This window comes from Loxodonta africana, chromosome 21, assembly GCF_030014295.1.
Source record: "Loxodonta africana isolate mLoxAfr1 chromosome 21, mLoxAfr1.hap2, whole genome shotgun sequence".
In the NCBI taxonomy this organism is placed as follows: domain Eukaryota; kingdom Metazoa; phylum Chordata; class Mammalia; order Proboscidea; family Elephantidae; genus Loxodonta; species Loxodonta africana.
In genome coordinates this window covers 58,524,746-58,546,842 of record NC_087362.1, presented here as the reverse complement: position 1 = coordinate 58,546,842, position 22,097 = coordinate 58,524,746, and the positions used below count along the sequence as shown (strand labels likewise).

Here is a 22,097-nt window from a genome sequence, read left to right as displayed (position 1 = left end):
AGGGGACGGTTGTCAGCTCCCTGCCTTGGTTCAGACTGCTGCAACCAGGTACCTCTAACCTACACCAATCACCCGTGCCCCTCTAAGACTGTAGGACAGAGCCTGTGCCACACACTTGATGACCAACGACATGGACAACTGAGCTGAATCCATGCAAGGGAAGTGACCTGATAACAGCTCTAGCCATCCAGTGACAGGATGTCAGAGCTTCAAAGGCAAAAATAATCAACCTAGCTCACTCAAACAACCTATCTGGGCATATTGAAACAAAACAAAGCAAGAAGCTAGGATACAGTAAGCAAATAAAAAACATACTAATAACTTATAGATGGGTGGGAGACAACAGTCAATATCAAATCACATAAAGCAGCAGACCATGATCGCTTCAACAAGCTCTTAAAAGAAAGAATCAACGAAATCTTCTGGATGAAGGTGCCTTCCTGGAAATACCAGATGCAAAATACAAAAAGATTAATATACAGAACTCTTCAAGACATTAGGAAGGAGATCAAACAATATGTAGAACAAGCCAGGAACACACAGATAAAGCAGTTGAAGAAACTGAAAAGGTTATTCAAGAACATAATGGAAAATTTAATAAGCTTCAAGAAGTCACAGAGACACAGAGATCAAAAATTTAGAATATTAACAATAAAAGTAAAGGATTAGACAACTCAACAGAAAGTCAGAGGAGAAGAACTGTGGAAGTGAAAGCCAGAATTAGTGAAATGAAATACAAAACACTTGGCACCAATATATTCAAAGAAAAATCACATAAATGAATTAAAAAAAAAAAAGAAGAAGAAACCCTAAGAATCATGTGGGACTCTATCAAGAGAAATAACCTATAAGGGACTGGAGTACTGGAACAGGGAGGGTAACAGAAAATAAAGAGAGAATTGTGGAAGATTTCTTAGCAGAAATTTTCCTTGGTATCACGAAAGATGAGAAGATATCTATTTAAGATGCACATCAAACTCCACGTAAGATAGATCTTGAAAGAAAGTCACCAAAACCAAAATAAACCCGTTGCCAATCGAGTCGATTCTGACTCATAGCAACAGTAGAGGACAGAGTAGAACTGCCCCCATAGAGTTTCCAAGGAGCGCCTGGTAGACTCAAACTGCTGACCTTTTTGGTTAGCAGCCGTAGCACTTAACCACTACGCCACCAGGGTTTCCAAAAGTCACCAAGACATATAATCAAACTTACCAAAACTAAAGACAAAGAGGGAATTTTAAGAGTGGCTAGGTTTTTTTTAGGGATAAACAAAAAGTCACCTACAAAGGACAGTCAATAAGAATAAGCTTGGACTACTTGGCACAAACCATGCAGGCAAGAAGGCAATGGGATGGCTTATATAAAGCACTGAAGGAAAAAAACTGCCAGCCAAGAATCCTATACCCAGCAAAACTGTCTCACAAACATGAAGGCGAAATTAGGACATCTCCAAATAAACAAAAGCTTAGGGAATTCACAAAAACCAAACCAAAATTATAACAAATACTAAAGGGAGTTCTCTGGTCAGAGAATCAGTAATATCAGGTATCAACCCAAGGCTAAAACACAGAACAGCGAAATCAGATGTCAACCCAGAGAAGGAAATCATAAAAATAGATCAAGATAAAAAACCGCTCAAGACAGGGAAACAGCGATATCATTATGTAAAATAAGACAACATTAAAACAATAAAGAGGGACTAAGAAATGTAGTCATAGATCTTTCATATGGAGAGGAGGGCAAGGCAATATAAAGAAATAACAGTTAGGTTTAAACTTACAAAAATAGGGGTAAATATTAAAGTAACCACTAAGGAGACTAACAATCCTATTCATCAAAATAAAATATAAGAAAAAAATACAGAGACTCAGCAGAAACAAAATCAACAACAAAGAATAAGAGGAAAAGACTATAAACTACTCACTACAAAAAATTAAGTGGGAAAAAGAAACTGTCAATAACACAAAAAAAGACATCAAAATGACAACACTAAACTCATTTAAAAAAATACCTATCCATAATTACAGTGAATATAAATGGACTAAATGCACCAATAAAGAGACAGTGGCAGGCAGATAAAAAGACACAATCTGTCTATATGCTGCCTACAAGAGACACACCTTAGACTGGGGCACAAACAAGCTAAAACTCAAAGGATGGAAAAAAATATATCAAGCAAACAACAAGCAAAAAAGAAGAGGAGTAGCAATATTAATTTCTGACAAAATAGACTTTAAAGTTAAATCCACCACAAAGGATAAGGAAGGACACTATATAATGATTAAAGGGACAATATACCAGGAGGATATAACCATATTAAATATTTCTGCACCCAATGACAGGGCTGCCAAGAAACATAAAACAAACTAACAGGACTGAAAACTGAGATAGACAGTGCCACAATTAGCGTAGGAGACTTCAACACACCACTTTAGGTAAAGGACAGAACATCCGGAAAGAAGGTCAATAAAGGCATGGAAGATCTAAATGCCACAATCAACCAACTTGACCTCATACACGTATACAGAATACTTCACCCAACAGCAGCCAAGTATGCTTTCTTTTCTAGCGCACACGGAACATTCTCTAGAATAGACCACGTATCAGGTCATAAAACATGATGTAGCAGACTCGAAAACATCAAAATATTACAAAGCATTTTCTCTGACCATAACACCATAAAAGTAGAAATCAGTAACAGAAAAAGCAGTGAAAAGAAATCAAACACTTGGAAACTGAGTAACACCTTGATCAAAAATGACTAGATTATAGAAGACATGAAGGATGGAATAAAGAAATTCAGAGAATCCAACGAGAATGAAAGCACTTCCTATCAGAACCTCTGGGACACACCTAAAGCAGTGCGAAGAGGTTAATTTGTATCAATAAATGCACACATAAAGAAAGGGCCAAATTCAAAGAATTATCCATACAACTTGAACAAATAAGAGAGCAACAAAACAAACCCTCAGGCACCAGAAGAAAGCAAATAAAAAAATTAGAGCAGAATTAAATGAAATAGAGAACAGAAAAACAATTGAAAGAGTTAACACGATCAAAAGCTGATTCTTCGAAAAAATTAGGAAAATTGATAAACCATTGGCCAAACTGACGAAAGAAAAACAGGAGAGGAAGCAAATAACCAGAATAAGAAATGAGATGGGCAATATCACAACACACCCAACTGAAATTAAAAGAATCATATCAGATTACTATGAAAAACTGTACTCTAACAAATTTGAAAACCTAGAAGAAATGAATTCCTAGAAACACACTAGCTTCCTAAACTAACAGAGGTAGAACAACTAAATAAACCCGTAACAAAAGAATAGATTGAAAAGGTAATCAAAAAAGCTCCCAACGACAACAACAAAAAACCCTTGGCCCATACAGCTCCACTGCAGAGTTCTAACAAACTTTCCGAGAAGAGTTAACACGGCTGCTAACGGTTTTGCAGAGCACAGAAAAGGACGGGTTATTACCAAACTCATTCTATGAAACCAGAATATCCCTGACACCAAAACCAGGTAAAGACACCACAAAAAAAAAGAAAATTACAGACCTATATCCCTCATGAACTTAGACGCAAAAATCCTCAACAAAATTCTAGCCGATAGAATTCAATAACATGTCAAAAAAATAATTCACCATGACCAAGTGGGATTCATAACAGGTATGCGAAAAAAAAAAATTTTTTTTTTATGCAGGGGTGGTTCAACATTACAAAAACAATTAATGTAATCCATCCTATAAATAAAACAAAAGACAAGAACCACATGAACTTATCAATTGATGCAGAAAAGGCATTTGACAAAGTACAACACCCATTCATGACAAAAAACTCTCACCAAAATAGGAATAGAAGGAAAATTCCTCAACACAATAAAGGGCATTTATACAAAGCCAACAGCCAACATCATCCTAAATGGAGAGAGTCTAAAACCATTCCCCTTGAGATCGGGGACCAGACAAGGATGCACTTTATTACCACTTTTATTCAACATTGTGCTGGAGGTCCTAGCCAGACCAATTAGGCTAGATAAAGAAATAAAGGGCATCCAGATTGGTAAGAAAGAAATAATAGTATCTCTATTTACAGGTGACATGATCTTATACACAGAAAACCCTGAAGAATCCTCAAGAAAACTACTGGAACTAATAGTTCAGCAGAGTGTCAGGATCAAATTAAAGATACAAAAATCAGTTGGATTCCTCTACACCAACAAAAAGAACATCTAAGAGGAAATCCCCGAATTGATACCATTTACAGTAGCCCCCAAGAAGATAAAATACTTAGGAACAGATCTTACCAGTGACGTGAAAGACCTATAGAAGGAAAACTACAAGACACTACTGCAAGAAACCAAAACAGACCTACATAATTGGAAAAACATACCTTGCTAATGCAGCATAGGAAGACTGAACATGGTAAAAATGTCTACTCTACGAAAAGCAATCTATAGATACAATGCACTTTCTATCCAAATCACCAAGTTCATATGAAAGGGAAAGAAGCCCCAGGTAAGTAAAGCATTAGTGAAAAAGAAGAACAAAGTGGAGGCCTCACTCCACCTTATTTTAGAACCTATTATACCACCACAGTTGTCAAAAGAGCCTGGTACTGGTACAACAACAGATATATAGACCATGGAAGAGAACTGAGAATCCAGACATAAATCCATTCACCTAAGGAGCAGATGATATTTGACAAAGGCCCAAAGTCAGTTAAATGGGGAAAAGACAGTCTTTTTAACAAATGGTGCTGGCATAACTAGATATCCATCTGTAAAAAAAAATAAAACAAGACCCATACATCACACCATGCACAAAAACAAACTAAAAATAGATCACAGACCTAAATATAAAATCTAAAACAATAAAGATTATGGAAGAAAAATAGGGACAATGGTATGAGCCCTAATACATGGCATAAACAGTACACAAAACATTACTAACAATGCACAAACACCAGAAGAGAAACTAGATAACTGGGAGCTCCTAAAAATCAAATACCTACGCTCATCCAAAGACTTCACTAAAAGAGTAAAAGACTATCTACAGGCTGGGAAAAAGGTTTTAGCTATGACATTTCCGATCAGCAGCTGATCTCTAAAATCTACGTGATACTGTAAAAACTCAGCTACAAAAAGACAAATAACCCAATTAAAAAATGGGCTAAGGATATGAACAGACACTTCACTGAAGAAGACGTTTCGGTACCTAACAGATACATGAGGAAATGCCCATGATCATTAGCCATTAGAGAAGTGCAAATCAAAACTACAATGAGATTCCGTCTCACTCCAACAAGGCTGGCATTAATCCCCAAAGCACAAAATAATAAATGCTGGAAAAGTTGTGGAGGGACTGGAATACTCATACACTGCTGGTGGGAATGTAAAATGGTACAACCACTTTGGAAATCGATTTGGCACGTCCTTAAAAAGTTAGAAATAGAACTACCATATGATCCAGCAATCCCACTCCTTGGAATAGATCCTAGAGAAATAAGAGCCTTTACACAAACAGATATATGCACACCCATGTTCACTGTAGCACTGTTTACAACAACAAAAAGACGGAAGCAACCAAGATGTCCATCAACGGATGAATGGATATAAATTATGGTTTATTCACAAAATGGGATTTCTATGCATCAATAAAGAACAACGATGAATCTGTGAAACATTTCATAACATGGAGCAATCTGGAAGGCATTATGCTGAGTGAAATTAGTCAACTGCAAAAGGACAAATATTGCATGAGACCACTATTTTAAGAACTCAAGAAATAGTTTAAACAGAGAAGAAAATATTCTTTGATGATTATGAGAGGTGGAAGGGATGGGGGAAGGAAAGGGTATTCACTAACTAGATAGCAGACAAGACCTATTTTAGGTGAAGGGAAAGACAACAGACAATACATGAGAGGTCAGCACAACTGGACTAAGCCAAAAGCAAATAAATTTCCTGAATAAACTGAATGCTTCAAAGGCCAGAGTAGCACGGGCAGGGGGTTGGGGATCATGGTTTCAGGGGACATCTAGGTCAACTGGCATAATAAAATCTATTAAGAAAACATTCTGCATCCCATTTTGGAGAGTGGCGCCTAGGGTCTTAAACGTTAGCAAGCAGCCATCTAAGATGCATCAATTGGTCTGAGCCCACCTGGTGCAAAGGAAAATGAAGAATACCAAAGACACAAGGTAATTAAGAGCCCAAGAGACAGAAAGGGCCGCATAAACGAGAGACTACATCAGCTTGAGACCAGAAGAACCAGATGGTGCCCAGCTACAACCAATGACTGCCCTGACAAGGAACACAACAGAAAACCCCTGAGGGAGCAGGAGACCAGTGGGATGCAGACCTCTAATTCTCTTAAAAACGCCAAACTTAATGGTCTGAGACTAGAAGGATCTCGAAGGTCACGGTCCCCAGACCTTCTGTCAGCCCAACAGGAACCATTCCCAAAACAAACTCTTCAGACACGGACTGGACTGGACTACAGGATAGAAAATGATACTAGTCAAGAATTAGCTTCTTGGATCAAGTAGACAGATGGGACCATGTGGACAGCTCCTGTCTGGATGGGAGTTGAGAAGGTAGATGGGGACAGAAGCTGGCTGAATGGACACAGAAATAGACGGTGGAGAGAAAGAGTGTGCTTTCTCATTAAAGGGAGAGCAACTAGGAGTGTATAGCAAGGTGTATATAAATTTTTGTATGAGAGACTGACTTGATTTGTAAATTCTCACTTATAGCACAATAAAAATTAAAAATAAAAACATGCAGAACTTCAGAAATAAATCCCCTAAACTGTTAGGGATAAAAAAAAAAGAGCACCTGTAAGTGATTTATAATCATGCTCACCTTTTGTGTCATGTTTGATTGTGAGAGATTGTTGAAGATAAAAGCAATTTTCTCTTGGATATTTTCTGGTGGCTCCACAATTCTCTCAGTTTGATCTGTGGCCACAAGCAATGTATCTATATTTGTAGTATTAATCGAAGGCTAAAAATAATAATAATGATAAAACATGTAATATAAACAAGTTGAAATGCTTGCTTGGCAAGTTCCAAAATAAAATGTATATGATATTATAATGTATCTCTTTATTATAAAAATACACATGGTATGATTGTGCATGGGAAGCATCAAGCAAGAATACATAAACTAGTAATAGTGGCTGCCTCTGGGAAATATGAGGAGGTCTCAGAAACATAAAGGAAGAAATACTGGTCTTTATGCTTTTCCTTTAATAGGCACGTGTTATAGTTAAAACCAAAATACATGCTCATTACTGGATATATCACAACATAACAAATTCTGGAAAATGAAGAAGATAGACCTACTTACTGGCACATCTTTCTTAAAGCTGACTCCGGTTGGCCTGGTGACTGTAACCGTTTTAGCAACAGTGGTGGTTGTTGAGGTGGTTACCATAGTGCTAACCTGACCGGCAAGAGGAGCTTTTGCTGGAACCTGGGCCTGAGCCTGGGCCTGAGCCAGTGCAATACTTCCAGGGGTTGTGATGGAACCCTGCATTTTCACAGGAGGATCTCTAGACTGCTGTCCATATTCGATATACTATAAGGGTAGGGAAGGGGAAACACATTTAAAAAGTTTTTAACAGAAATTCTAATATTTGAATTATATTCTCCTCACTTTTCTGAGGGGGACTAATAATTTCAGAGCACTGTTTAGGTTCATTTTCCTCATTCCTTGCCTCATCCAGGCACTCACACACAAGTGGGTGCCATGGACTCCTTAGAAGGTTAAAATGTTAGTATGTAAAAACTATCTATGAGGCAAATAATCTAACTGAACAACTTCTAAGATATCAGCCCCAAATATCTGTAAGCTTTGTTTAATCCCTTAACAAATGCAAGCTTAAAATTCTTAAAAATATATATGGTAAACTAACTTTTCTCTCTCTTTTGAACACAGATGAGAAACCTATGATCTAAAAGGCACACTGCAATGTTTAAGTTTTATCTAACAAAGTCTTAACTACCAAAACTAATATAAAACACTGTACACAGCTAAGCCAACTCAACAGTAATACTAGGTATTCTAGAAGCTTTTCCCCCTCAAAAAACCAATAAAACTCCCTTCCCCATCTTCACCCCCAAATTAAAGGACTGCCATAGCATTTCTCATTCTATGACAACAGCCCCTACCTGGCAAAACTAAAGCCATCTACAATTGTGGTAACTTCACAAAAGAAAGGACATTTTTCTTAAAAAGAGGGTTAGAATGGTTGTACAACTTGAAGAATGCAATCAATGTCACTGAACTGTAAATGCAGAAACTGTTGAACTGGTGTATGTTTTGCTATGTATATTCTCAACAACAACAGAAGAAATAAATAAAAAGGAACAAAAAAAGGACATTTTTAAATAGGAAGGGCAATCTCTGACCCAAGTACAGCCCTTTAAAATGACTAAGTATATAAGTATAAGCAATGATCTCTCTCTTTTTTATTTTTCCCTATCTTGTTATGCTAGGTGTTTGGTACAATTTTCTATGATTACCCCCGTACCATCTCTCCTGCTCTCCAGTCTTCCTAGCTGTATATTCCCAGCTCCGGATTCCAAACACCCTTCTTTAGAACTTTTGAGTGTGGTTAGCCTCTGGCCTCCCATCTTAGCTTTTCAAAGTTCTACTTTCTCATGTAGTTTTTACTAGTACTGGCTTAATATTTAGCACTATATCCACTCCCCCACCCTCCTGTCTTGAATGGATACACTACCTCCCAAACCAGGGTCTCTTACGTTTAGCCATCACAATAGTTCTGCCTCTTTTACAAATCCAGCAGAGTGAAGTAAAAAACACAAACTAAATTATAATTTAGAATTTCAAGTAAGTTCAAATTCTGATCTTTCTGATTTCTTAAAAAACAATCTTATAAAGCCATTTATCTGCTGTGTGTAAAATACAAAGCTAATAAAGCTCAATCAAGTTTCTTGTTCTCTTTAAGCTGACTTTGACCACAGGTTAAGAGAGTGGTATAAATGTTTACCTGTCAATCTAAAATCAATCACTAAGACAATGGTCCTTAAATTTCAAGAATAACCACGCAAGAAGGCAGCTACAAATATCATTTCCCTAGGTCCATTTCCCTAGGGACTGTCTTCTTTTCAACAAGCAACTCTAAAGAGCTGGTTAGGAAGACTGTATTTTACTACACGTAACACCATTTCATCTTATTGATATTTAAAGCAGATAAATAATTTTACTGATTTAAATGTAAAATTCCCACTCAAAATCCTTTTTAAGAGAATAAAAACTGTTTTATTAAATCAAACAAAACCACTGGTTAAAAAAAGATAACCTAAGAATTCTATTTTTTTTATTATTTTTCACTACTGAGCTGCAAAACAAGCAACCAATATATTTATCTAGTTCATGCCAATCATTAAAAAATCTTAATGTCTTTCCTAGCAAATCCCAAATTCAACACTCTGAATTAAAACAGTAGGAATGTTTCCAATACATAAACCCTCAAACTACTAAAAAGATTTTAGATATCGAAGGCACTTACCTCCTGTAAATGATGTGGGAATTGCATAAAGTGACTGATAGAAGCCAAGTGCTGACAATACTGGGGATAGTCCTTCAATCTGCAAGCAAAATCATTCATTCATCCCTTCATCATTTCACATAAAAGTAGAAGCAGAGCTACACACAACAACTTCCTTCCATATGCTAATCAAGGTCCTTTTCCCCATTCTACCTACAAAATACCTTATTTGAAGAGAATACCAAAAGGAAGAACATAGAAGTAGAGGGGGAAAATAGTTATGAGCTGTACTCCTTTTACATCAGGAAGAAACATTATCTTTGTTTTTTAAAAGTCCAGTTTTAAACTAGCTTTCAGCGGTCTCACTAAAACTACTACCTGTAAACAAGCCCAAATGTACACCAGGTGTCATCAACAGGTGACAAACAACTTGTTAATCCATACAATGGAATAGTTTAGCAATAGAATGGATTGACCTACTAAAACATTTAAGTGACATGGATGAATCTCAAAAGGATCATGCTAAGTGAAAGATGTCAGACTCAAAAGCCTACTATTGAATGATTCATTTATATGACACGTCAGAAAAGGCACACTCTAGGTAGAAATCAGATCAATCATGGCCAGGGACTGAGGGTGGGCAAACATTCAGTATGTTGATTGCAGTGCTGGCTACACAACTATATAAATTTATCAAAGTTCAAAAAGCTACACACCTAAAAAGGATGGCTTTTATTGTATACAGATTATACCTCAAACTACAAAAATCCTGCAATCTCAGTTTACAAACTGCCTACCACTTCAATTACTGCAATAAACTGAACTTTTAAATTCTTCTACTTCATATAGTCATTGCAACACAAATGCATGTATACTGCTTTGTACGAGGCCTGCCATATATTATAAATAAAGTTAATAAATGATAGTTATTATTCTTCATAATGACAGGGGAAAGCTTCATAGGAAACCTTCTCACTTACCTATTTTTAAATCTATCTAAAGCAGCAATCCCGAAATAATACATTTTGGATCCAAAAGGCTTGCGTAAGGCTTCAAGGACATATCGCAGGGCCAGACCTAGGGCCATGTATGTGACCAGTCCTTTTTCGATTATTCCTCCAAATAGGCAAGCTGTTATGTGTAACTCCTTATCAGGGTACTGGGGGAAAAACCGATATTCTTCAAACAGGTTCCTCAGCATACAGTTAAATACTTCTCGTTCTCTTTTTATAGTAGAGTCTTTAAATCTCTGTAGCATTTCTAATACCTGGAAAAAACCAAAACACACACATTAACTATTACTGAAAGCTGTCCTTATATATCCTTAATAGAACACTTATTAAGTATTTAACAAAAATCCCATGTTCCTGAAAAACTTCAATTTTGGGACAGTTGACTCAATTTGAGAGAAATGTAAGGTTTTAAGAGATACAAAGACATATTCAAAACACTTCAAGCTGGATTTCAAAAAAATAAATAAAACATGAAAAGGTCATTTATTTTAAGATTTGCCTGAACAGTGAATAATTAGATCATCCTGGACACTCACCTCATCAACAGACATGGTTGGGTGTGGTGGGTGATTATATATTCGCTGGAAATAGCTGTTTGCTTCATCATCTATCTCTTTACTAAAGTGCTGATTTGCCTCTGGCCACACCTGAGACAAGTCCGCTGTTGGAAACAGAAAAGTAACCAGTGGGCAATTCAAGCCTTTTGACCGCGTCCCCACATAGAACCAGAAGACCAATAAAGTTTTAACTTAAGTGAAAAGTACAGGAACTGAAGAAAGTATTAAAAGGTCAAGTTTCGATATGAAAAGTGTTTGGGATAGACATAAAAGATTTTAACAGAACTGCCTAATATTTTCCTTCAGGACTAATTACAACGTTTAAACTCATACTACATTTATCCTTAATGCAACCTCACTCAAGGTTAATTCTTTACTATTTTATAATAAAAATCACATTTAACACATAAAAATTTTCAATGCAATGTAAGACAGACCAATAAAAACACAATGCATGCTACAAAACATAACATTCAGACGAGCCTTTCACACTAGTATTTTCAAGTCAGCTGACAACACTACTTTTAAACCCTGTACTATGAATATTTAGTCCCAAAGACAAGATCATTTATAATTCCATTATGCCTACAGATTTATAAAGATGACTTCTCTAACGTAAAAACTATAAAAATTACTAAAGGAGGCAAAACTTTAAAAATTGGTTTTAAGTTATATCATGTACATTATATGGCTATAACCATAAGATAAACTAAAATATAGTCAACTATTTTATAAACTGCCAGGCTGAAAACAAATCTGAAATTCTCCTGGCTATTCCTGACTTGAAACAACAAATTTTTAGGGTATGCTCGAGATGTCTATACATGTATCTAAATCGCTGATAATCTTTCTTTTCTCTTTGCTGTACCTACTCTTTACTTTTAGTATGATCATACCATAAGAATGCTACACCTCTCATTAAACTCAAAAGTACCATCTTCACTTTGTTCTAGTAGTGGGGAGCAAAGGTGAATTAATACCTCATTTTTATTTTAATAATTCAAATTCATTAATTTATTCCCACTGGTCTGGTCTAGGAAGTTAAGTATATCAACATATGGTCCTACTGATAATATACTAAATCAATGTATTTGTTCCTGTAACTCCAGGTACAAGAAACGGGACACAACAATCAAAAATTTGTACATGGATCAGTCACACTTCACAATCACGGACAACACTACCACTTACAAGGTTTCATCTTACTCTGCTGGAATGTAGGCTGGTTCAGTCCAGAGGTGCCCAGTTTTCTCTGTACAAAAGGGTCGTTATTCACTGCAGGGAGTCCAAGAGCCCCAGTTCCTATACCAGTCAGGCTGCCTGTGCCAAGACCACCTACTAGAGAGAAGGAAGGCAGCCAGAAGTCCTATCATTACTCATATTCTTGAATTTATTCACATCTCAGAAATAGTCCTTTTTGTACTTATTTTTAAAAGTCAGGATCTTTGTTAACTCCCTTACTATGTCCATTCAATTTTACAAAGAATCTCAACAAATAATAAGATTAGAATGGAGCATGCCAAACTTTCTTTAGTATATATAATTATCTTATTCGTTCCTTTATATTCTTGCTAAGTTATTAATGCACCAAAAGAAGTATACATTCTCAAAACACACACCATCGTATTACAAGATAGTCAAAATGAGTTGGTCTACTTTTCTCAATGACTAAAAGTATACAATTTCATGCACTATCTTGCTGCCATAATGCAGGACTTCTTTATTCCCCTCAACTTTATCAAACAGATTCTAACAATAGTTAAAACTTTGCTAGGAAGCCTTAGTAAGGACAGTAACTTTGGTTTAAATAACTGAGCCATTAGGGCTAGAATCACAAACCAGCAGTGTTCACTATATTATAGATTATGACAGCATTTTACTTCTTATGTTTAGTTCTCTAATTTATATTCTGATGATAAAAGGTGCAGATGGCTAAAGACAAGCAAGTCGGTACAACCAAAAAAAAAAAAAGTAACCTTTACTTCAATATAATATCGAACTCCAAAATATTCGAAAAATATGAAAAAGTTTTAGGGATTTACTAGTACTTTCAAGGTAGGTAAAGTGCAGTGAAGCCAAACACATGCTGAAATCTGTTATGTACAATATTTCCTACCTTTATTATAACAGCCATGCATAATTCATAAAGCTGTGAGTTCTTGATCTAAGCTTCTTAAAATGTGTGATTAAGGAACATGTTACTGTTTATACTATCATTTGGTAAAAAATTAAATTAACTTCACCACTACAAATAACCTTAATTCTTTATTCCATTAGGTGGGATTAACAGGAATAGTACTGTGTTTTTCTCTTCCTAACTTTGGATGTTGAAACAATTCTTGCAAAGGTATTTAGTTGAAGCAGCTTTCCTTATCACAATGGCTACAAACTCCTTAAAATACAAGAAGGCACAATGAAATTTAAATACTTTGCTCCCACCCATTCACTCCCCCTTACCTGGAAGCTGTGATGACAGTCCTCCAATACCACTGAATGCTGTTGTCTGGTTTGGGGTAGAAAGGGGTGGAAATGCTTTTGCTGGTGACTGAGGGGTACTGAAGGCAGAACCCAAATTTGGAGGAAAACCCTGCATACTCTGGGTATGGGGGGCAGCTGAACCACCTATACTAAGAGATGCCATTCCACCAAGAGGATCAATCTAAAGAAAAACATTATAAAGATGGATTAAACATCCTTCAAGCAAAGGCACACACATGACACAGGTAAAGCAATCTTTAGCAACAGTACTCCACATACTTCATAAGCTGTAAAACCCCACACAATTGTGATGATGCTTAACTCCAATAAAGTCAAGCGTGCCAGTTGTTGTTCTTACCGTGACATATACTGAGTAGGTTTAAAGAGCTGGCCTTTGCCCAGGTACCAGAGCTGTAAAATGAGGGCTACCAGACTTCAAGAAGACCTGAGATCAGTGCCTTGCATATATAGTACTAAACACTTAGTAGCAACAAGGCGCAGTTGTTATCCTTGGAACTGTCAGTTGGCTTTTTTAATAGGAAAAGAACCTCTCAAGCTAAGTTATGTAACTTTCAACACAATAAAAACATTAGGAATTAGCAATCAATCTTCCAGGCAAAAGAAATAAATCTAGTCAAAATTATAAAATCTTGGAGTTTGGAGATCAGCTCTTACTTAAATTAAAAAAAAAATAAAAACAACAGTATACGTGACTCGCCAACAGATTTTTTAAATATCTAATAACTACACTTTCAAGCTTTTTGGTACTACTTCATTCTACCTGGCTACAGAAAATTGATAAGCAAAATGCCTTTTATACAGTGGCCACTGAAGAATCACTAAGCGCCTGTTTCTTTTTTTAATCCCCAATTTGCCATTCAGTGCAGCTGGAAACCGAAGCAGAACTCGTTGCTCCCAGAGAAGGCGGTGGTCGGCGTCAGGGAGTATCTTAAATGTACCTTGTTTTTAAAAGAGCAGTTCAGTTGAGAGCTGAAGAGCCCCAGTTCTAACAAGTCCTTATGCTCTAGCACTGCTGCTTTGCCCGTGAAGCTACAAACAAGACACATCAGGTTCAAAGGCAGTGCTTATTTCTCAAGAATCTAAGTTAATTCTTTTTTAAAAAGAAACCCTTACCATTTACCTAAGTAAGCTGTTCCGTATCTTTCCTCTCAGTCATGTTCTATTTAATGATTAAAAGCTAAACTCAACTACAACGCCTAGTTATGGGTCTCCTTTAAAATATAAGTAGATGCTAGACATGCAATTATCTAAAATGTAATAAATTCAGACAAAATTTTCTTTCGAGTAGATTACTAATGGTGACGTAGAAATTTATTCTATTCCAATCTATGAACAAAAGCAGATGTACGAATTGTCGGTTTCAATTACCTGAACAGGAGAAATAGCATCTAAGCTGCTAGCACTGGGAGGGCGTCCTTTTGGCATAACTCCAGGTGGAGGCTGTCTGGCCTTGTTCATAACATTACTGCAATTGGCTACCATGGTGAGGATGGTTTCTGATAACTCCTGAGAAACACTCCTAAAGAGAGAACAAAGGTGAAAAATATAACTTGCTAGTCCCCAGAACACCTAAATATAAGTTAATCTGTTTTTCTGATAAAGAAAAACTTGTTGAAACATACGGTTAATTTCTACTATATCTCCCAACTGTGCATTTATCACTAGAATTTTCTGAGCCAACTTGCTACAGATTCTCTTTAAAGTATCTAATTAATACTTCTGAAAATAAAGTCTATGTACAGCACGATGAATAAATTTCAAATACTCCAACAAACATTCCACATTCTTACCCACTTTGCCAAAAATTATGTGCAAACCCAGACATGGTCAAGAAAAAACAGAAGAATTAGACTTCAAAATTAAAAATTCTCACGCACCAAAAAAAAACAGTATCAACAAAGTATCTTTACCTACAGAACGGGAGAAAATACTTGGGAACGACATTATTAGATAAAGGTTTAATATGCAGAGTATACAGTAAAACCTGTGAAAGCTGGAACCTGTGTATGACACACTCCTGTCAGAGAAGGGCAACTCCAATATTTTCCACTAAAACAAATGACAAGAAAATTGGTACGATCACATCCCGTCAAAGGTGGAAAACTTCCAAGACCCAGAAAAACAAGGCAGTCCTGCAAAGTTCTGGCTCGCACAAGTTTCAATGTATAAAGAACTCCCATAACTTAACAACAAAAAAGACAATCAAAAATAGGATAAATGACTCGAACAGAAATTTCACCAAAGACATGCAAACAATCAACAAGCAGAGGAAAAAATCACCAATGTCATTAATCATTAGGGAAATGCAAACCAAAACCACAATTCGATACCATTTCACTCCCACTAGGAGTTAATCAACCCTATGGCAAATGAATTTTTTTTTTATTATTATTTTCGAGGATGGCTATTATTGGAAACCCTGGTGGTGTAGTGGTTAAGAGCTATGGCTGCTAACCAAAAGGTCAGAACTGAATCCGCCAAGTGCTCCTTGGAAACCCTATAGGTCAGTTCTACTCTGTCCTATAGGGTTGCTATGAGTTAGAATTGACTTGATGGCAATGAGTTTGGCTTTTACTACCAGAAGAATGGGAAACAAGTTTTGGTGAGGGTATGCAGAAATTGCAACTCTCACTCATTGCTGGTGGGACTATAAAATGGAGCAGCTGCTGTAGCAAACTGTTTAGCACTTCTTCAAAAAGTTAAAGGTAGAATTACTGCATGGTCTGCTTGTTCCACTCCTAGATATATGTGCAAAAGAACTGAAAGCAGGAACACAACACCAATGTTCACTGAGGCACACTACTCAAGATAGCCAAAAGGTAGGAACCTAAATGTCTACCAACAGAAAAATATATAAATATAGTATACACACACCAAAAAAAACAAACTAGCTACCGTCAAATCGATTCTGACTCCTGGCGACCCTGTGTGTCAGAATAGAACTGCGCTCCACACAGTTTTCAATGGTTGTGATCTTTAGCAAGTAGACTGACAGGCCTTTCTTCCGAGGTGCCTCTGGATGGACTCAAACCACCAACCTTTCAGTTAGGAGCCCAGCACTTTATCATTTGTGCCACCCAGGGACTTAGTAATAAAGAAATGAAGCTTTGATATATGCTCCAACATAGATGAACTTTGAGAACATTATGCTGAGTGAAATTAAAAACACACACACAAACCTCTTGCCGCTGGGTTAATTTCAACTCATGTCGGCCTTATAGGACAGGGTAGAACTATCCCATAGGGTTTCCAAGGAGTGCCTGGTAGATTCGAACTGCCAAACTTTGGTTAGGAGCCATAGCTCTCAACCACTGCACCACCAGGACTCCAGAGTGAAATAAGTCAGACACAAAAGAACAAATATTGCATGGTCCCATGTACATAAAATATCTAGAATTTGGCAAATTATAGAAACTGAAGTTTATCAGTCATTACCAGGGATCAGAGGGAGGGAAAAAGGAGAAGCTATGGCTTAAGGGGCCTGAGTTTTTGTTAAGGATGATGGGAAAATTTGTGAACAAATAGAAGCAATAGTTGTAAAACATGAGAAACAATTATAATTAATTTCAGTGAATTGTACACTTAAAAATTATTAACACGGCAAACTTTCTGTTATATATACTTTACCTTTACCACAATACAGTTTTTTAAAAAGTCTACATTAGATCACTACAGCAAAATCCACAAAATTTTTTTTACTGGTGCCAACACCAAAATATAATGGTTCACACAAGGACTAGAAATTTAAAGAACAATGAGTTGTTTTACATACACTGAAACGAGGTAGGAAGTATTAACAGATCACAGAAAACAAACATATCTACTATTAAAGGTATGGGTTTACTTGTTTTACTAAATGTAAGCCTTTAATAAAGTAGATAACAAAACCATTAGTTTACAAAAGAAGCTCAAAACAAAGGCATTTCAAACAGAAGAACATGAACAGCCCTCTCAAGCTTCTTTTAATAATGTACATAGTTTCAAAATATCTACTCCCTGTAATTAAAATTTCAGTGAGATACTACATCTCACCTTTCAGACTGGCACATCCTTTGTCAGCAAGGCTATGAGGAAACAGGCCCTCACACTCCTTGGTGGTTATACAAAACAGAAAAATTCCTACAGAGAGAAATTTTGGAATATCTAACAAATTCTTACGTATGCATTTACCCTTTAACCAGCAAATCTGATTCTAGTGCTCCAAATAAAACATTGGCAAAGACAATGAACGCATCCAAGGCACAACAACTGGTCTCTGTCTGCCTTGTGCAAGAGGAAGAAGGATGTCAGGAATACGGGGAGGAAATGGAATATGTTGCTAACTGCCTCCATGAACAGCTGCCTAGTCTCCTTTGCCTTGAGCCCAGAACTGGATGGTGCCTGGCTACCATTATTCAACATTTTGATCAAAGACCCCACAGAATAATCCTGATCAAAAGGGGGAAAATGTATTAAAGAATTTCAAATTCTCATGGACTCCAGACTTTTTGGAGCCGTGGCGGGTGGATCAATCCCTGCTCTTTTAAAAACTACCTATATGGGATCAAATTGACAACAGCAACTTCAAAGATTAGATGGGAACCTTAGGGGGCAGTGAGTTTATTATGTTAATGGGGGAGGGACTTAGAAAAGGAGGGTGAGAATTGTTGCACAACTTAACATGTAATCGATGTCACTAAAGGGTACATGTAGAGTTCAAGTAGTGTATGTTTTGCTGTGTATATTCTCAACAACAGAGAAAATCTAAGAAGAAAAAAAACACTATTCATTTAACTATTTATGATACAAAAAGAAAAAAACAACCAATAGGAGACTGGTTGAATAAACCATGGAACGAAAGCAGCACAAGATGTGTAAACAGAAAATGACAAAAGTGTCATTGAAAGAAATTAAATACAACCTAAGTAAACAGAAAGACACATTCCAGGTTCACAGACTGGAAAACTTAATACTATTAGTTAAAATAGCAATACTCCCCCAAATAATCTACAGATTTAATATAATTCCTATCAAAATCCCAGCTGGCTTCTTTGCAGAAATTGACAAGCTGAACCTAGAATTCATATGGAAATGCAAGGGACCCAGAACAGACAAAACAATCCAAAGAAGAACAAACCTAGAGCACTCATACTTCCCAATTCCAAATTTTACTCCAAAGCTACAGTAGTCACCGTCTTTAAAACCAGAAGATACAATGCCCTCCTGAGCCTGGCCCTGCTTCTCATCTGTACTTGGCTTTTGGAGAAAAAGTTCTGCCTTCCACTCCATGTCCTGCTGCCTGTATCAGCTGAGGACACTCAGTTCATCATGCTTCATCTCATCACATTCCTTTCAAACATCTAGTACCTAGCAAACTCTGTAGTCTTGTTGAATGTTGGAGGCGCTCTGGAAACTCCGGGAACGTGAGGCCAAGGCTATGCCCCAGAAACTTTTCGGTTTATCTTCTGGGCCTTCATCTGACAGTGGCCATATTGCCCTTCCCTTGCACAGCTGGGTTTTCTTGTTACTCAGGTTTTCAAAATGACACAGTGCACTTTTAAGAGTACCGACATAAAGAATAAACTACAAAGAAAAGTAAAAGCTAATATAAAACTGATGATAGTGGTTATCTGGGGGAAATGGGGGGCGGACATAGAGTGGGTTGTGGCTAGGGAAGACAAAAAGAAAGTAGTATAGTTCTGCTAACATTCTCCTTCCTAATCTGAGTGACGGGAGTGCAGCTATTCACCTTACTATTTAACTTAAAACTTTACATATACATTTTATATACTTTTCTCTATGTATGATACACTTCACAACAAATATTGTTTCAATTAAAAAAAAAGTGACACTAGCAAAAGGAAAGACAGAGATCAATGAAATAGAATTCAGAGTCCAGATACAAACCCGTATATTCATGGATAATTTTTTTTTTTTGAGAAGACAATTCAAAGTGGAAAGAATAATCTTGCCAACAAATGGTGCTAGGACAACTAGATGTCCACATATAAAAGAATGAGTTTGGACTGCTACTTCACATCATACACAATAATTAACTCAAAATGGATCTAATATATATTTTAAGTAGTATACAACTTTCGTCTTAAAAACCACTGAATTATCTTAAGCTGCTTTTACTTTTATTCATTTGACCTACTTTCCCCCAAATCAACTATTCATACAATCCAATTCTAGTATTAAAGGTCATTTTCAGGCATGATCTTCCTACCCTGCACAAGCTTGTAGACAGGCCAACATTGTCGCCAGAGTTTCTGGAGGAAGTTGAGCACTTTTGGGCTGATCTTTCTCTGGGGCAAGTCCACCCAAAATAGAAGGGCACCTTCTCTTTAAAAAGGTCATACATGCCTGGATAAAGGGCTCCTGAAAAAGAAAAAAATCTCTCAATGTATTTGAAATTCATCTGAATTATTTTCAGATTAAAGATAACTACTAGGCAGTATAACTAAAATTCAGAATAAACAGCATCTTCAGTACTATTTACAAGTTGTTTCTTTATCCACTGTAACTATCAAGATTAAAAGGCAGACATGAATAAACAAATTCCGCTTTACCCCATGCTCTCTAATTTTATCTGTGAGCCACTTGTCAAGTTTGAGGTATTCACGACGTGAAGCAAGCGCAGCAAGGTCAATAACAAAGGCAAATGGAGTACCATTTAGCAGCATTGACAAGGCCTAAAGAAAAAGAGTATTAGAAAGTACAAGTCAAGCAATTAAGTAACCCTTTCTGTGTCTCAATCCTACTTTCTATTTCCAGTTTTTACTTTCACAAACAAATCTAAATAAAACATTCCACTAATTTTTTTTTTTTTTTGGTCACAGATTTTTAAATGCTTTAGCACAATTCAGTGGTAGGTAATGTTAGTACTTGCTCATAATAAGATCATACTTTAAAGGTGAACTCATGAAACTACCTTCCAAAAAAACTCTACCCTGTGGTTTTTCAAATAATTGAACTTAGAGCAGAGCAAAATTCAATCAAAATATAAGTAATGATCCTTCCCCATTTCCTGAAATCTAAGCCCAAGCTTCTTCTAACTTAAGCGTAACTATATACCAGTGTTGCACATGAAGTGATCAAGACTCTGTTGATTCTAACCAAATATGCTAAAGGGTCGAAACCCAAATAGTTTCTCCAAAAATTGCATCTCAGAGATTGCCTCCCAGAAAAGCTTAAGTATCATTTGCTTTAGAATAGCCTTTCAAATACCACAGAAGACCAATCAACATACAATCAAATGTAAATGAAAACACATTTTTCCATGCCTACAACCACTCTCCTTCCCAACCCTTTCTACCTAACAAGGAGAAATTCTGAATCTGAAGTCATTCTAGCTATGAACTAATTACACAGGCACTATTCCTAAGGCATCTTACGTTACTTTAAAAAAAAAAAAAAAAAAAACTATTATTATTTATTTATTTATTTTTTGAAGAAAAAGGTATTTTGCGTTTACCATTAATAAATAAAACAAAGTCAACCTATCCCTCCAAATCACCTTCAAGTCCTGGGCCACATCAAGTATTCGAGACAATTTGGCCTGGTCATACTGCTCCCCTCGCATGTACCATTCTGCCATTGCATGCATGATAAGTTGGCGAATTGAGGGAGACTGCCCCTAAGGGAAAGAGGGTGAGTAGGTTTAAAGAGCAATATTCCGAAACATTTTGATAAGCACTACTGCACCTTCCCAGCTAATTTTACTTGTTTATATAAAAATCAAGCATATCAGTGCAAGTATTAAGTACAGGCCACAAAGACTATGACATTACAGGGTACACATGCAGTGACATTTTTTATGGAAAAGCCAAGTTACTTCCAGGTCTTCCAAATTGAAGTTATGTCTCTCAACCTGGGACATACAGCCATTCAACAAATTTATTTGTCCTATAAAAGTCTGCCCATACCTTTTCTAACATGAAATAAAACAGAATATAACCACGAGGTTATAAAGTTTATATTACTTCGTTAAAATTAAATTCTAAATTTCTGCTCTATAAATAAAAACAAAATACTTTAAGGTAAACACCTTTCATTTCACACAGTTTAGTGTTTATCAATACTTCTGGGAACAGTATTTGTATACTCATTTTAAATCTAGCTATTTCCAAAAACAGAAATATTCACGTTTTATAATTATTCAATATTTTTCACCAGAAGACAACGAGCATGTTGCTAGGTTTTGTTACTTACACAGTCTTTTTTTGAGAACTGACCCAAAGACTTTCAGTTGAAAGATCTAAACGCTAGTGTAACAAATGGAAAAACAAAATTTTAGAGCTGTGAACAAATCCTATTTGGTAGAAAATGATGAGCTAGACTAGGAATTCTGTTTTGTTGACTCCTAAATCTCCAGGCCTTCAAATAGTACTTGACAAATAGAGCTAAGTAAATTATTTCTCAGAATTGACAGCAAAGCAGTTACCATCAGTGTTTCCAAGTCACATTTCAATAACTGTCCTAGAGTGGCAGAAGAGCTACGTGAAAGACATACTCAACCAGGATT

General features: G+C 36.4%; 1 protein-coding gene and 1 non-coding gene across 11 annotated transcripts in view; both read right to left on the bottom strand.

Annotated features, from left to right (window-relative positions):
- Positions 1-22,097, bottom strand: part of CNOT1 (CCR4-NOT transcription complex subunit 1) — a 119,911-nt gene that overhangs the window by 31,770 nt on the left and 66,044 nt on the right. For 6 of the 10 annotated variants that reach the window (XM_023556517.2, XM_003417028.4, XM_064273957.1 and 3 more), the window contains 11 exons: positions 21,090-21,209; positions 20,143-20,265; positions 19,800-19,951; positions 14,960-15,110; positions 13,550-13,751; positions 12,284-12,430; positions 11,072-11,196; positions 10,503-10,789; positions 9,544-9,622; positions 7,356-7,586; positions 6,870-7,010 (listed from right to left, as the gene is read on the bottom strand). In XM_023556517.2, coding sequence (XP_023412285.1) covers positions 6,870-7,010; positions 7,356-7,586; positions 9,544-9,622; positions 10,503-10,789; positions 11,072-11,196; positions 12,284-12,430; positions 13,550-13,751; positions 14,960-15,110; positions 19,800-19,951; positions 20,143-20,265; positions 21,090-21,209 — 1,758 coding nt within the window. The remainder of the gene's footprint in view (positions 1-6,869; positions 7,011-7,355; positions 7,587-9,543; positions 9,623-10,502; positions 10,790-11,071; positions 11,197-12,283; positions 12,431-13,549; positions 13,752-14,959; positions 15,111-19,799; positions 19,952-20,142; positions 20,266-21,089; positions 21,210-22,097) is intronic. The other 4 variants (XM_023556518.2, XM_010596693.3, XM_010596691.3 and 1 more) reach the window with 2 other exon arrangements.
- On the bottom strand, positions 14,522-14,657 carry LOC111752583 (small nucleolar RNA SNORA50). Its single transcript, XR_002787477.1, has one exon. It is a non-coding gene; the product is annotated as a small nucleolar RNA SNORA50 (small nucleolar RNA).